At 34.8% G+C, this 16,635-nt stretch overlaps 1 protein-coding gene across 2 annotated transcripts in view; it reads left to right on the top strand.

Annotated features, from left to right (window-relative positions):
• The window catches only part of NEDD1 (NEDD1 gamma-tubulin ring complex targeting factor), a 39,801-nt gene that overhangs the window by 9,822 nt on the left and 13,344 nt on the right, over positions 1-16,635 (top strand). Inside the window, exons 2-6 of one of the 2 annotated variants that reach the window (XM_087723326.1) lie at positions 347-472; positions 2,938-3,032; positions 6,108-6,224; positions 10,973-11,113; positions 16,070-16,299. In XM_087723326.1, coding sequence (XP_087579452.1) covers positions 445-472; positions 2,938-3,032; positions 6,108-6,224; positions 10,973-11,113; positions 16,070-16,299 — 611 coding nt within the window. In that variant the 5' untranslated portion in view covers positions 347-444. The remainder of the gene's footprint in view (positions 1-346; positions 473-2,937; positions 3,033-6,107; positions 6,225-10,972; positions 11,114-16,069; positions 16,300-16,635) is intronic. The other variant, XM_087723325.1, reaches the window with a different exon arrangement.

Raw genomic sequence — 16,635 nt, 5'->3', positions numbered from 1 at the left:
CTGAAGAAGCCACATACTGTATGTTAGAATATGTCCGTAAAACATTTTCATGTTATTTTCCATGCTTTTGTTGTCTTGCAAAACTACCTTAGATTATGAAGGAAATAGAGTAGTGGCTTTAACAACAAGAACAAGAAGAACAAACTCCTCTAAGTGCTTTGCACTTGTGCTTCAAAACAAAATATATAAATGATATATGAATGGATAAATGAATAAATAAAAGGTTAATTCAACTGTCATTTTAGCTCTTCATGTACATTTCTAATTTGAGTAATTCATTTAGGTGAAATGTTACTTATCAGGTTTATTCAACCATTTTTCATAGAGTCATTTTGTTGTGTTATAGCAATATCAAAGAATGACATGGATGGCCTGTTCAGCATAGAATTGACCTGTCGGTATAAAGTCTGGCTTTCCCTCTCTTTCAACTTGTTCTTTCTTTGAATGAGAAGAATATTCCATGATATTGAAAGTAATTTTTTTTTTACAGTATCATTTTTATTATTTGGTTTGGATAAAATTTATGTAGTAACAGTTTTCATGCTAGCAGAAGGTTCATTTATAAAATTATGATAGTGAGTCCTATCCTTTTTTTGACACATTACCTAATAACTTAGAATTGCTTTCCCAATTTCTGTATTTTATTTGCTCAACATAAACCACTTGGAAATAATCTGCCTCCCTAATTGCCAGACATTTTCTGGTCACTTTTGTATATCTGAAATGCTAAATGGTTGTTGTAAACTAATGGAGAACAAGAATATTGCACATCGAACATGACTTGATTGTATGCAGAATTAGAGATGGCTAAACCTACTAAAATTAGTACCATTCTAAATGAATCGTATCTGGGAATAAATACGTTGCAGAAGAACAACCTACTTGTGTCTTGGTATCATGGGTTGCCATGGGTTTCTTCCTTGTTCAATGTTACGACATACGAGCTAGGTGGTATACTGATCACCTGCTTGTCTGAAAAATTAAAAACAATAAAACTGAAAAGGTAAAGGTCTTAAAAGGCATTTAATTTCAATCTTGACCTCCTGAAAAATGTTCAATGAAAGAATGGGGAAAAAGTCAAACCTCACGCTGAGCTTCCAATGAAATAACCAGATAGGTAAGCTGTAATAGAAATAACTATATGCCTGTATCAGTTAAATGCTTCAAAGCTGAAGTTCTAAGTCCTTTGTGGTATGGCGCACAAAGCTTTGTGCATAAGGAGATCCCTGAGCTAGAAATAGCAAACTAATTGTTGCATTTGTGCTTGGTGTTCTTGGCTCATTCACCAATAAACTTCATAGCTAAAATGTAGATGTCTCTTTTGAGTTTCTGCTATTAAAGTACTGGCTCAAAAAATATTTAGGGAGCAAGTTTTTAGCCCAGCTTTTTTTCCATTATAAATATCTGAAAATGCAAGCAAGAAAAAAAGAGAATGATATTTAAAAGCTGTATAAAAGCTAAGAATTTTTGAGATAGTATTAGATTAATGCCACAAATAAAAGTGATTTATATCAATTTGACATGTTGAAACCATTATTAAAATCAAAACAGTACTCAGTAATTAGCAGAGGCAACTAATCTAATAAGAATCATCAATCACAATAAACACTTGGAGTTTCTATCTAATCTGAAAAAAATATTATAATGAAGCAGGCAAAATCTAATATTTTAAAAAGTCTTATGTTTGGATAAACCCAAGCTTCAGATCTAATGTCATGTGCAGAATTATAACCCATAAATGGTTTTTTTGGATAAATAAGCATAAGACTTTTTTAAATATAAAGTTGTCTTTCACACTGAAGCATATTGCCATAGCTGCAAGGACTTTATTATGTACCATTTCCAATAAGAAAAATAAAGTATCCTAACATCTTTATCATACACAGAGCCAATTCAACATACTTGGTATGTTAGTAATATTTTAAAAAAAGGGCTGTTTAAAAAGTTGTTATTTATTTATTTTTTTTACAATGGAACATCTTTTAGAATTGTTGAAGTTTGTGATATTGCCTCCAAATACAAAAAACAAAGCAAAACACTAGTGATCCAACTATTTCCTACAATTTGTATATGAACTATCTATTTTGGCAGTCAATATTGGCTTAACCTATCCATAAAAAACATCAATCATGTACAATTTTCTTTGGGTATTTGCAGTAAATTTGATAATTACCTTCCATAGATATTCCCATGTTGTCTTTTTAAAATTTGACATCCATTTAATCATACCATATTTGTCTTGTTCTATTCCTGAATCTTATTTTACGAACAGGTTATAATTACCCCCCTCCCCCCCCCCCCAAAATAGAATATTTTTATAACCTTTTCATAATTTCTGGTCATTGTCAAATCAAATCATGTTTATTACAGTCTACAACCAGAGGTCAGAACAAATAAAAACAGTCAAGGAATATTCAGTTAAAAATTCTAGAATAAAATGATTAACAATAAAATCTATATTAAAATCACAATTTGGTATCCAATCTGTCAGTTACTAACTATATTATACTATCAATCCTTAAACTGTGAAGCCTATAATCATTAAATTCTAAAATGCAAAAGAGTAGTAATACAGAAGGGTTTGCTACATTAGTTTTGTAAAATAGCTATGATGTATTAATCATGTGTTTCGGATGAATCCCCAGTGTTGCTCCACAGAATCTAGCCACCTGCGCTGTTATAACTGTAGTTTATTTGTCCTTAAGCAGCTATTGGAGATAAGTAGTGCTGGAACAGCCAGGATACCTATTGATTATTGGGATTGTTGGTCATTGCCAAAATAAATTATATCTTTTTTAAAGAAACACTTGAAAATGTACTGTTCTCTCGATTGGAAATGCATGTGATTAAATGGCTACTTAAAAGAGATTTTCTTCCCAACTAAAACAACTTTGCCTAAACAAAAGCACATGTTGTGTTCCATGACTCTTATTTCAGATAACTTTTTGGTAACAACGTCAGCTGTTGGTGATAAGATAGTGATTTCAAATTGTAAAGGAAAACCAGTTCCACTCTTTGAACTAGCTGAAGGGGTAAGTTGAACAGTTTTAAAAGGTGGTCTTTTAGTGCATTGCTATTTATTGCCCTTGTTACCTCGAGGCTGGATTATTGTAACGTGCTCTACATGGGGCTACCCTTGAAAAGCGTTCGGAGACTGCAGTTAGTTCAGAATGCGGCCGTGCGGGCGATATTGGGTGTGCCGAGGTACACCCATGTTACATCTATCCTCTGTGAGCTGCACTGGCTACCAATTGGTCTCCGGACTCAATTCAAGATGTTGGTTATTACCTTTAAAGCCCTACATGGCTTAGGGCCAGGATACCTTCGAGACCGCCTGCTGACACATACCTCCCAGCGGCCAGTAAGATCCCACAGATTGGGCCTCCTTCAGATGCCGTTGGCCAAACAATGTCGGCTGGCGGGCCCTCGGAGGAGAGCCTTCTCTGTGGCTGCTCCGACTCTTTGGAACCAGCTCCCCCTGGAAATCCGGACCATACCCACTCTCATGGTCTTCAGGAAAGCCGTAAAAACTTGGCTGTTCCGGCAGGCCTGGGGCTGTTGACCTCACTGTTGAGGTCCGGCCCCGACTAGAATGAATGTATGAGGAGTGTCTGTTGTTTTTAAATTGTTTTGTCGTTATGTCTTTTTTTATATTTCTTGTAAGCCACCCAGAGTCCTTTGGGATTGGGCGGCATATAAAAACTCCAAATAAATAAATAAATAAATAAATTTATGTGTGCTCAAGTTCCCAAATTCCCAGTAAGTGTTCATAATATTCCTGATAATTTTTGCATTGCTAACCTGCAAGTAAACCTCTAAATTTAGTTGATAAGATTTACAAATAAATTTTACTTAATATCTGTCCTGTGGTTCCAAAATGCATACTGTAATGCTTATTTAGATATTTATATAAATTCATAGTCATGTGTTGGATTTGTTTCCAGAAAGATGCTTCAGAGTGTGCAGGTTTATGAATGTATTATCTGATTACAATTCTTTACAGTAACACCTCCCTTCCAAATCATATAGCAATAATAGAAAGTAGTTGTATGGGCCTGAAAAAATATGATTACTCTAAAGGGTGCATATACATTAAGTACCACTGTTGCACTTCCAGGCACTTTTTTTGTGAATAGAATTCAAAGACATAAATAAAATCTACCAAAATAAAAAGTAATGGAAAAAAAGCTGTTGGTCTTAGCACAGAATGTTCCAAATGAAGAACATTGTCTCTACTTGTATGTAAGAATATAATAGCAGCAGAGTTAATTCACAGGGATTGGTCTAGAACAAAATCTGGTACTCTAAAATCCAAATCAAAGAAATATTGTAAACAATGCAGGAAGCAATTGTTGCTGTTCCTTAATATAGTATTCATTACTCAATGAGCACTAATAGAGATTAGAAAGCTCTTCTTCAATTTTAGATTAATTCCAATTTAAAATATTGTCCACCTGGACAATAATTTGCTCTCAGCTATTAATGGCTGAAATAAGTCTACTTTCTAATCTGTTCTAAACCGTTTTAAAACAAGTCATATATAAGATTTATGATCACTTTTGTTATTGGACATCAGACAAAGTTGCAATCCATCTAAAAGCAATGTTTTCTTGATTCTTTGCAGTTTTGGAACTTCAAACTTTCTGCTGTTTCTTACAGTCATAATCATAATTATAATAAATTATAACAAATTGTGTAATCATAATTTCCATTCTCTATATCTGTGTTTATTGGCTATTATTACCTGTGGCATTAAAATAATCCTGAAATACATTAATAATGCTGCTTTCAAAAATTAAGCTGTTACTACTGGTAACTATGAAATTTTCTTCTCTCTGTTCTTCTTAAGATCTTTCTGATACTATCCAGAACCAATACAGTTTTCAGAGTGAATGTTCTTTTGCCAGTGGTATTCCCAAAGCAATGCCTTTTATGTTACCTCTGCTGGCTTAAGTTCTATAGAAAGCCATCCAGGCTCTTTTGAATTAAGCTCAGCTCCTGGTGATGTGAAACTTGCTTCTCATTGAAAAAAATATTCTGGAGGAAAAGAACTTTCTAGTCTACAACATTAAGATTTTCTGATTGCCTCTTATCTAAGCACCAACCACATCTGATCCAGCATAGCTTTTTTGCAACTGGCTAACACTGGCTTGATGTTGCCGTATTATGACTCTACTCACCTATTTACAGATGTTAATGATTTGAAAATTATTTGTTTTCAGCCTCATATACAATTATGTGGTGTCTGTTTTTATAAAGGCAGAACTGTTTCATTTGTCAAAGGAAATGTATAATTTGCTTCAAACTTCTTTGCAATGTGAAGGCTGCAGAGAAAAGCAATGAAAGGGAATGGATGATTATTCAACAATACAAATTGAACTGTTCCTGGACCACTCAATATACATTTTAGGAGACACACTGTTATTTATTAGTTCTATGATTTTTATTTCAGACATCCATTTTCATTTCTTTAATTAAAATGTTTTGATCCTTCTTTTCTATTTAAAAAGCACACAGAACAATTATTACTGATCAATCACAATACTACATTACTGAAAGAGCAGATAATTACTATAATTTGTCTTTAATCTTTCTGCTGCTAAAAGTAATAAAATGGTTAAGGTATTGGACTAAGTTCAACTTCAATCATGGAATCCTGCTGAATAGATTAGGATCAGTTGCTTTTTGTCAGGCAGATTACCCCACAGGATTGTTGTGAGGGGAAAATAGAAGGTAAAAATACAGTGTATCATTCCATAAGTTCATTGAGGAAAAGCTGGATATAAAATCTAATTAACAAAACTGATTAGTTGATATTAAAGGAAAAACGTCAAAATGGGCTTTCATTGGCCCCTGCTAACTTTAATTTTGGGGTATGGTGTTGGTAAATTAAATTCGAACTATTGAATAATCCATCACAATGATGTCATTTTATTTTGCCTGTCATATTTGCTGAACACTGGTTTCTTCATTTCATTAAATTACAAAATGCCATTTATTTTAATCATATCTATATTAGTGACTCAGATTGTATTAACTTTTTATCCTAGTTTAAAATTGATGTTGATATTATCTAATGTGGTTTTTTTACATTTATTGCCAACTAGGCAAAGCAAACATGTATAAGCTTGAGTTCGAATTCAATGTATATTGCAAGTGGAGGAATTGATAGCACTGTTAATATCTGGGATTTAAAATATAGAAAACTTCACCGATCTCTTAAGGTAAGATACAATATTGTTTTACGGACTTTTTTGTCAGTTAATATATATGAGATTAATATCACCTGTAAATCTTTAGGGTTATACTCCAATCTTTAAATATCAAAATGTAACTCATATTTTACATCACAAATGGTTTTGGCCTAGCAGAATGATACCTATTTAGAAGTGGTGCTAGATATTACAATGGGTAATTGTACCCATTACAATTACCATATTTTTCAGAATATAAGACACACCTTTTTCCCTCCCAAAAGAGGCTGAAAACCTGGGTGCGTCTTATACACTGAATACAGCCATTTTTGCCTTCCTGAAAGCCCGTCATGCTCATCCCGTTTTTTTGCAAAAATGGACATGCAAAGGGTTTGGGAGGCCTGTAGAATGCTCCTGGGGGTTGAGGAGGGCAAAAACAAATGAAAATGGGTCCATTTTTCAAAGGAACGGGGATGTTTTTGCCCTCCTCAGCCCCCAGGAGCACTCTACAGTATGCCCCATTTTTTACTCGTTTTTGCCCTCCCCGGCCCCCAGGAGCACTCTACAGGCCTCCCAAACCCACTGCATGTCCCAGTTTTTGTGAAAAATGGGCTTGTTTTCATGAAAAATAGTTCCGGTTTTCATCTCCCAAACCCGCCATGCGTCGTGTTTTTGCCCTCCCCAGCCCCAAGGAGCACTTTGCACTTTTCACAAAAAATAGGGGGTGCAGAAGGTTTGGGAGGCCTGCAGAGTACTCCTGGGAGCCAGGGAGGGAACCTCCCCCCCTTTTTAAAATTTACCTCTTCAAAATCTTGGTGCATCTTATACTTCTGCGTCTTATAGTCTGAAAAATATGATAAGTAGTATGTAGTTATTGCAGAGATGGAAAAGTTGTCTATGTTCTTAAATCTAAATCTGATGCTTTTAATTAACCTTGATGCTCTTATTTAAACTGAATAAATCTCTCACATCATAGTGTGAGATAAATACTTGTTCTGACCCCCTCCTCCATCCAGTAACGAATGCCGAGACAAGCTTAACTGGAATGTACTTTAATTAGCAAAACACCAAAACCTCGGTGGTTGAAAGCCAAGCATAACAAACAGATAAGGACCTTGGCAGCAACTCAGACAAACTCAGGCAGCAATAAACACAGATAAGGCTTGGCAGCAATCCAGCCTGCCAAGCTCACAGTACTGTCCTCCGACATTCAATCCTGCGTTGACTTCTGCAAAGAAGTCTACTATTGTAGTGATGTGCTGTAGTATAGTGTGTTGTATAGTGTATACAGCACTACATGTGCTGTAGTATAGTGTAGCAAAGTGTGTTGCTTAAGATGTTGGACTCAGACCAGGGTGGGAGTGGGGAATCCATATTCAAGATGATCCTCAGGCATAGAGTTTCATCAGGTGACTTGGGCCAGTTGGCCTCTCTCACAATGTTGCCTACTCCTCACAGTTATTATGCAGATAGATGAAAGGAGGGAGTGCTATTTACATTGCCTCAATGAAAGGTTTTATATCTAGCAAATAAATAAAAAGGGTTCCTCAGATATACAGGTAGTCCTCAACTTATTTTATTTAGTGACTGTTCGAAGTTCCAACGGCACAGAAAAAAGTGACTTATGACCATTTTTCACACTTATGACTCTTGCAGCATCCCCATGATCACGTGATTTACATTCAGATGCTTGACAACTGACATTTATGACCCATTGTCCCAGGGTCATTTTATCACCTTTTTGTGACCTTTTGACAAGCAAAATTAATGGGGAAACCAGATTCACTTAACAAATGTGGCAAGAAAACAAAATGGGGGCAAAACTCACCACAATTCTCATTTAACAACATACATTTTGGGTTCAGTTGTGATTGTAAGTTGAGGACTATCTGTATTGGTACACAAGAGTATAAGTTATTTCATTATTTATGTATATTTATAAAGTGTTCTAAGTGATTTAATTAAAATATAAGATGGGCTTGAAAAACAGTTAATAAAAAAAAGCAAAGTATAGTTACAATAGTTTAACTACAGTCTTTTGGATTTTGGGGCAGTTAATTGTCCAAATCTGTTATTAATCTCTGTGTAGGTATTTTTCTTTGATTATGGAATTTAGTTGCTGTGCTGATTTCTATAATTGCAAAATGTTAATGAATTTCCCCTTAAATAACTGTTTGTCTGGGAACATAATACTTTGACATTTATGTCTATGCAAATTTAGGATTATGGGGTTAGATACTGACTGACTGACAATTGTTAGATAAATATCATTAATAACACTATGGAAGAAAAGCAGTTTTTGTTAAAATACAATATTTTTGCAAAATGTTGGGAAATGTTTTATCTAAACTCTGGGAATGGCAGTTTTGAATACGTATGGATATTCCTTTATTGATGGATAATTTCAGTTCTATTACAAAATATTGTTACGTTTTGGAGCCTGAAGATTTTGGTCTGAAGTAATACAGGTCCCATTTTACTGCAGCTTGACCTTTGATATTTTTGGAGGAACTGCCAATGGATAAGGCTCTGGGGATCTTAGTGTAGGCCCTATCTGTTTGATGTGAGGGAGCCTTTAGTAATTTGAGGGTGAAGGTCATCTCTGTCTAGAAAAGTGTAGTTTACCAGAGCTAGATATTGCTTTTAATATCTTTGATAAAGCTTAAGTCCCATCACTATAGTTTGGATAGATGGTTATTAGATAGGTCATTCTGTGATAAAGGTGAATAGTAAATATATAACAAGAGTTCAGGAACAATCTTACGTATCACACGCTTCAGAGGCAAATTTTCATTCCTCTTACTCTTCTCTTTTGTTGACTGGTGTTGGTTAAATTTGATTTATCTTTAGGTTTTTGTGTGAAAACTATTTTATTTCATTTTCATTTTCCTTTTTATACAATCACTTATATACTGTGCAATTAAAAAAGCAATAAACACAACTCATCTTCTATTCCACCATGGAAAACCAACATAACACTTCAATCCTCCATACACCCTTTCTTCTCCCCCTCCAACTTTCATTTCTCCCCTCCAGCATTCCCCTCTTCTACTTCCCCTCCCCCTCAAACATTCCTTTCTCCCCTTCCCTCCATCTCACCCTCCTTACATTCCCCTCTCACTCCCTCTTGACTCCTCCCTCTTCTTTCCCTCTACTCCTCACTTCGGTGTATTTCTACTATTCGTTAAACAAGGGTTTTGTGTTAATGTATGATGCTTTTATTTTGCCTTCTTATTTTTTAACCACCTTAGTTATTTATCTTGCAGATTAGTGTCAATTAAAAAGTGCTATTATTATCAACAGCACATGGTTGCTTTAGCAGAGTTGGGCAGGCATTAAACATTTTCTCTGTTCCCCCAAAATATTCTAGCATAACTTGTTGGTTATGGATGCATATTGTACTGCACTGTTTAAGGATTATTCTGTATCAGAATGCAAACTATTCCAGGTATTTATCAGACATTTGATACACCGTTTTACAATTCAAAAAGTTTCCCTTGAGATATTACAATTAAACCAAACCAATATAAAATAGATATATTTTAATAGGCAGTGGAAACAAATATTTCAAATCAAATTAAAATATCAGTAAGGAGAGAAAGTGTGACAAGTTGATGTGCTCTCTAAAGGCAGGGTTATTCAACTGTTTGCCACAGTAGAGAAGAGTCATATTATCTCAACTGATGATAATGGGAAGTTTTTCTTTATCTTTATATGTCATTCCTGTCCTTCTCCAAAGATATAAATTCTTCAAAATCATTAGGGTGTGGCATATGGAGTTACTGAGAAGAGAGAGTTATTAGAAAGTGTCATGTACTTCAAAAACAGTTTCTGTCAGAATGAAGAAGGATCAGTGGCAGGTTAATAATTAAATATAATTTACTTGCTACATTTTGTATGGTCGTATGTTTTCAATCCTGTGAAGTGACTATACATGTGAGGATATATAATTAGATACAGAATGGAAAAAACTTTATATGAAAGATGATCTGGAAGTTTGAATGCAAGTGCTGGGTCCTTCCCTAAGTAGAGAGAAAGTTTCCGTCTCTGTTTTCCTGCGGAGATCATAGTAAAAAGAATGATTGAAATTGTTCCTCTTTAGGGTCTGTTTGTACGTGATTTGCATCTTTCTTAGTGAAAGATAGGGAAAATCCTGGAAGGATCCAGGGTACTCTGATTAGAGGAGGAGAGGTATTATATGAACAATTGGGAGACCTGATAGGAAATTTCCTCTGAATTATAGCTTTGGGAAAATTCTTAATCCCAGCTCAGAAAGCATTGGACAAGTCTTATTCCTGCAGAGATTCATTTTTTGAAGAAAGGAAAAGTTAGACATTTGAACAGGAATTTGCTATCTAATCATGTCTGAGAGAAACTGCTTACAAATATATTGGTTGAAAATGCAAGCTACAATAGAGAGTGGTAACCATTCCAGGGAAGTGGAGTAGGCAACCTTTTAGACACTGAAGACTGCACTTAATATTTTTTGGGGAGTCCACAAGTGCCAAAGAATGGAAGACTAGGAAGATAAGGCTACATTAGGAAGATAAGGCTACCTTTTGGTTGTTGTTTTTTATTTAAAAAAAAAACACTTTTAACTTATTGTAGAATTTGCACACCTGTTTAATGTATTTCCTTCAGAATCATGAGACATTGTGTCACTGATTTTCACCAGTAGTGTACACAGAAAGATCACAAAGAAGTATTTGTAATATCAACATTTCCTTGGAGCACTTGAGTGTTGTACTAAATTAAAGCTTGCATATTTTCTTCTTCAGGATCATAGAGAGGAAATAACTTGTGTGTCATTCAATTGGAATGATTGCTATGTTGCTTCAGGATCCTTGAGTGGTGAAATTATCCTGCATAGTATTGCTACAAATTTATCCAGCACTCCATTTGGTCATGGAAGCACGCAGGTATGTATGTATCAATGACACAGCAATCTGTTCCTAGTGGCAAGTATGGATTCTATTGTAATTTTACAGAAAGTATACAACTTGAGCATTTATACACAGATTTCAAAAGCTGGGAATTATTTTCTGAAAATGATGCTATCATATTCTAATTTGTGACAAAAAGGGATAATGACTAAGTACATAAATGGAAAGTTGGTTGGTTCTATTTAATTTTAATTGAATAAAACTTACAGGGGAATATGTATGAAAATGTGGGGTCCTTTTGATACATTAGCAGAAAAGCAGGTGCTCAGATGCTAATGGTATAGCCTAGTTTTAGGTATATTATTTCATCTTTTTTACAAGCAATTCTTATTTTGTTTTTAGTAACCTGAACAAACTAAATATTACATGGGACAACTTTGCAAAAGATATGATAGTGGCATTGTGTCCATTAAAAGCAAAAGCCCAGTTGAAGAAACTTTGATGTTTTTTATTGATTGTTATCATCCATCAGTTATATCAATGCAAACTTTTTAATAGTCAGTTTACTCTTTTTAAAAAAGCCACCACATAGCAGAGCTAATAAAGTTGTCATTGCTTGCTTTATGTGTGGCTTATTTGGGAAACTGTGTCTGACAGTTATTGATAGACAATGTGATTTTGTTTAAAGACCAAAGCAATGAAAGTAGGAATGAAAGATTGGATCTTTAGTGACAAGGTGCTGAAAGACATATAGCTGGATTATATTAATTGGACTTTTCTATGTGCACTTTAAATTCCTGGCTGTGGTTTGTTTTGCCATTTATAACTTTTCATTATAGTCAGCTGAAGAAAGGTTCAACTGCTATTAAATCTCGATCCATCTTAATGTAAAATATAGGGATTTATGTCTCGGATAAAAATTCTAAAAGTGAAATTAGGATTATTTATTATGATATTGTAAATGAAATTTAAATAGTTATTATACAAAATATACGATGCTAATGAAATTATTCATTGTTTTTAATGCAATTTATGAGTAGAAACATTAAATGTTTCAGATTTTCTGCTTGTTAACTTGAAAGGGAATGAAATATTTATTTTAAGTATAATATGGAACATAAGAAAGTGGAGAAGAAAATTTTTATATAATAGGACATGAGAACATGGTAACAAAATATTTCAGGTTTTCTCCTTCCTCATGACGTTTACACATGATTTCTAAAGTTTTGAAGAAGTAAACTAATTTGTAACCTAACCTCTGTGTGTGTGTGTGTGTGTGTGTGTGTTGACACCACCATTTTCCAACAGTAAATGATTTTACTCTGACACTTTTGATTTTCTATTTCAAAACACCTGCATGTGCGTTTTAACCTGTGAAAAATGTGTATGTCGGTGTATGTAGAGCCAGTTTGGAACAGGGGTTAAAATGCAAATGATTGAATTCTGGTCATGTCTTAGACATGGAAGCTTGGTTGGATGGCTTTGAGCCACTCTTTTTCATTCCAATCCACCTCACAGGGTGGTTATTGCAAGAAAAATAGGTGCTAGGGTAAGGTAGAGGTAAACGTTTTCCTGCACATGCGTGCTAGTTGTTTGTGGCTCTAGGAGCAGTGCTCATCTCCATATCAAAGCCAAAGAGCCAGAACTGTCCAAAGACATCTCCGTGGTCATGTTGCTGGCATGACTAAACGCTGAAGGCGCACGTAGCGCTATTACTTTCCCCCCTCAAAGGTAGTTCCTATTTTTCTACTTGTATTTTTACATGCTTTCGAACTGCTAGGTTGGCAAAAGCTGGGACAAGTAACGGGAGCTCACTCTGTTAAGCGGTGCTAGGGACCGAACTGCCAACCTTCTGATCAACAAGCTCAGTGTCTTAGCCACTGAGCCACCGCTTCCCTTAGGTGTTAGGATATATCATTGTAAATTATGTAAATAAAGGTGGGATATAAATATAACACAATAATAAAAAAATATTCCCCGCCTCTAATTATGAAGAGGTGGTCAACAGACTTTGTGGAGGTAGAGAGAATCTAGTAGGCCCCACTCCCCCATAGATTCCTCTAGCATTTTTGAACACTATTTTTAAATGTGTGTTCAAAGCATACTGAATGTCTAATATATGAAGGTTTGTGAAAGTAATCTTATTGGAAGTATGTAACAAATAATGCATTCAGTTTAAAAAAAAGGCATTATCCTATCAATTTTAGCTTCATAATATCTTGCTGAATCACAGCCTCGGTCTTGGAAAAAATTAGCAATAAAGAGGAGACACTAAGCTTGGCATTCTTGTCAGGATTCAAAAGTTTCCATTGTTATTGCAGAATTGCCTACCTTGGAAAAGTTGTTAAATTTTAATTGCATGTCACTCCAGTGAAACTTATATGGCAGACTTGCTGACTAAACATTTGAAAGGGCTGCTCTTGTAATAAAGATGTGGTATCAATGCTGACGTTCAGTTAAAGGTTTTTCAGGGACCACTTTTCTGTTTCTCACTACTGGATATTATGTCAGTTTCAATCTCTTATCTGAGTGCTATATGCTATGCTATGACCACAGAGTTGAGCCACAACAGGAAATATACTTTTTAGTGAAAAACCATGCCAGTGTCCCACTGTTTTCACTCCTTTCAACCTGTAAGAATATTGGAAATAAATAATGTAAAAGAGCTCAGAGCTCTGTTCCTCTGCAAGAGAACTAGGACCTAATTTATGTGTACATATTTTAAAAATGACTTATTCTGGTTTGGGTCTGAAGAGGCAAAAAAATAAAATCTCCAGTGCATCCCTAACAGAATTGGGCAGCAGCACCAGAATGCTGTTGGCTCCTTTAATTCTACACCCCTGCATTCTTTTGGGTGGCATTGCCCAGTTCTCTATCATAGGATTGTTGTTGAGAAGGAAAAAATAGGTCGCAGTGCTTTGATACAAATCTATGTGAAATAAAGATATGTTCTGCAGGTTTTTTTTCTAACTTGTTATTCTTTTCAACTCAACAGAATGTTGGGAAATTATTGTTCAACATTCCAAAACTGAATAAACAGGGCCAGGTTTTGTGTGGGGTAAGAAACTGGCAGAATAGTAAATTTGAAAATAGGGCAGATCTAGCAACAAATGCAAACAAACAAAAGACAAATCCTGAGGGGGGAAAAATAAAAACACATTTTGGGGGCAGACTGTTGGGTTTTCACAGAATAGTTAATACTTTAAGCCATTTTTGATATGCCTCCTTCTTTCCTGGTAACATCTGAGGGTGGAATTTTCATTAAAATGCTGAATTAGTATTTAATGCTTTCTCATATTTATGTGAAAATGGGAATAATATACACAGAAAGTCCTTTTGGAAAGGTACCAATGCTTCTTTCCCCCAATCAGAGCCCAATGACTTGTTGGGTCAAGTCACTGGGCTCTGATCACAACTCACAAGTCTATTTGTGACTCACAACCACATTTGACCCCACATTTTTTGTTTCTAAATGAAATATTTGTTAAGTGAGTTTGCTCCATTTTACAAGCTTTCTGTCAGGGCTGCTTCCCTCAGTAACCAAGAAAGAAACCACTCAACTCCATTTTGCAGAATTAAGAGTACTTTAACAGGTTATGAGTAGATAGTAACTAAGCAAAACAAGATCTGAGGCAAAAACGTGTGTAATCATAGATATCAATATGTGACCCAAACCCCTCCCCTTAGCAACCCCATCCCATAGTCCAATCCAAACACCCACAGGTGTCATGTGGGAGACATCTTCAAAAATCATCATCAGGTTGGTATGCCGGACAGTTGGCCTTGGCAGCAACTCCTCTCTCTGCAGCATGTGCAGTAGATGTTGAGAACAACTCCCTTATTACAATCACTGCTGCACAGAATAATTCCCTCACCCAAATACCATGCCCCCCTCCCCGTTTCAGTGGCAGCCGAAAAGCAAGCAGCAAAACAGAGGCTGACACTTTCTTGCCAAAGCTGTTAAGTGAATCATTGCAGGTATTAAGTTAGTAACACAGTTGTTAAGTGAATCTGGCTTTCCTATTGACTTTGCTTGTCAGACAGTCGCAAAAGGTGATCAAATGACCCCAGAATATTGCAACTATCATAGATATAATTCAGTTGCCAAGTGTCTGAATTTTTATTATGTGACCATGGGAATTCTGCAACAGTCATAAGTTTGAAAAATGGTTGCAAGTCATTTTTTTCAGTGCCATTGTAACTTTAAACGGTCACTAAATAAACTGTTGTAAGTCGAGGACTAACTGTACTGTATTTCCATAGATTTTATATAGGAACAACAATATCTGGCATCTTATGTGTTAATGTGAGAGATATTGCTTGTTTTTTTAAATGTGTGAGATTATGAAATAGCTTCATTTAGAAACACTTTTAATGAAACCTTGCAATTTTTATGCACCATTCTTTCCAAATTATACTTCTAAATGAAGTAAATGTTTTTAGTTGTGACTGAAATAGAAAATATATCTCACCTTAAAGGCTTTCCGTTCTTAAAAAAATGTTAGGTTTTCCCAGTTTTTTAAAAAAAGAGATCTTATGAAATTTATAAATGTTACAATTCTTTTTAAATCATTAAAAATGCCATATCTTTTTCCAGATGTGCAAGGTTACTTTAATAGCTGCTATAGAAGTTTCTAGTTGTATGCATACATCACTTTACTTCCATATGTGATTATGATAACTTGAGATTTCAAGTAGTCTTTACCTGATCGTTTGATCCTGAACTGCTGTAAAAAAATTAAAAAAATAAAAGAAAAAAAAATCTTTCATTAATAGGATTAATGTAACAATTAATCTTAAAACATTTTGGGAATGTACATATAACACAAATATGTATCAGCTTGAAGTCTTTGATTAAAAGATTCCTTACACATTAAACATGAATGTGTGCAACTAATTACTTTGACTTAAATCTTTAGAATTGGATTTTGGCTAAGTCAAACTTTAGTTGAAATAGAAATTATGGAATATTGTTTGTTTCTTTTCTTACAGCCCGTACGACATTTGAAATATTCTCCCTTTAAAAAAGCATTACTGGGTAGCGTCTCTGACAGTGGAACTGTAACCCTATGGGATGTCAACAGTCAAACTCCATACCATAACTTTGAAAATGCTCATAAAGCTCCAGCTTATGAAATCTGTTTTTCTCCCATTAGTGAATTGCTGCTTGTAACTGTAGGTCTAGATAAAAGAATAATTCTCTATGACACAGCAAGTAAAAGGTAAGTATATACTTGTCAGTTTACTTATTTACAAAATGAATAACAGCTTTCAGCTAGTCACTTGACAGTGAGATAGGCTGCTAATGTATTTAATAAATAAATTTACATCAAACCAACAATATTTTGAAATCTTCATCATGAACTCTCTAATGAAACTAAACTCATTTTAATTTCAATAGTAAATTAAATGTATAGTAATTTGAAAATGGTTTTTAGAATGATTTTTATATATAAAAATTTTGCTTGCTTCAGTAAAAATAACCTGATTGTGATGAAACCTGAAAATACCTGTACTTGAGAGACCGCCTTCTGCCAATTACCTCCCTGCGACCAATT

Source organism: Thamnophis sirtalis, unplaced genomic scaffold (assembly GCF_051295495.1).
Source record: "Thamnophis sirtalis isolate CommonGarterSnake01/CBP01778 unplaced genomic scaffold, rThaSir2_p1.2 scaffold_9, whole genome shotgun sequence".
Lineage (NCBI taxonomy): Eukaryota > Metazoa > Chordata > Lepidosauria > Squamata > Natricidae > Thamnophis > Thamnophis sirtalis.
This window is presented reverse-complemented; position numbering and strand designations above follow the sequence as displayed.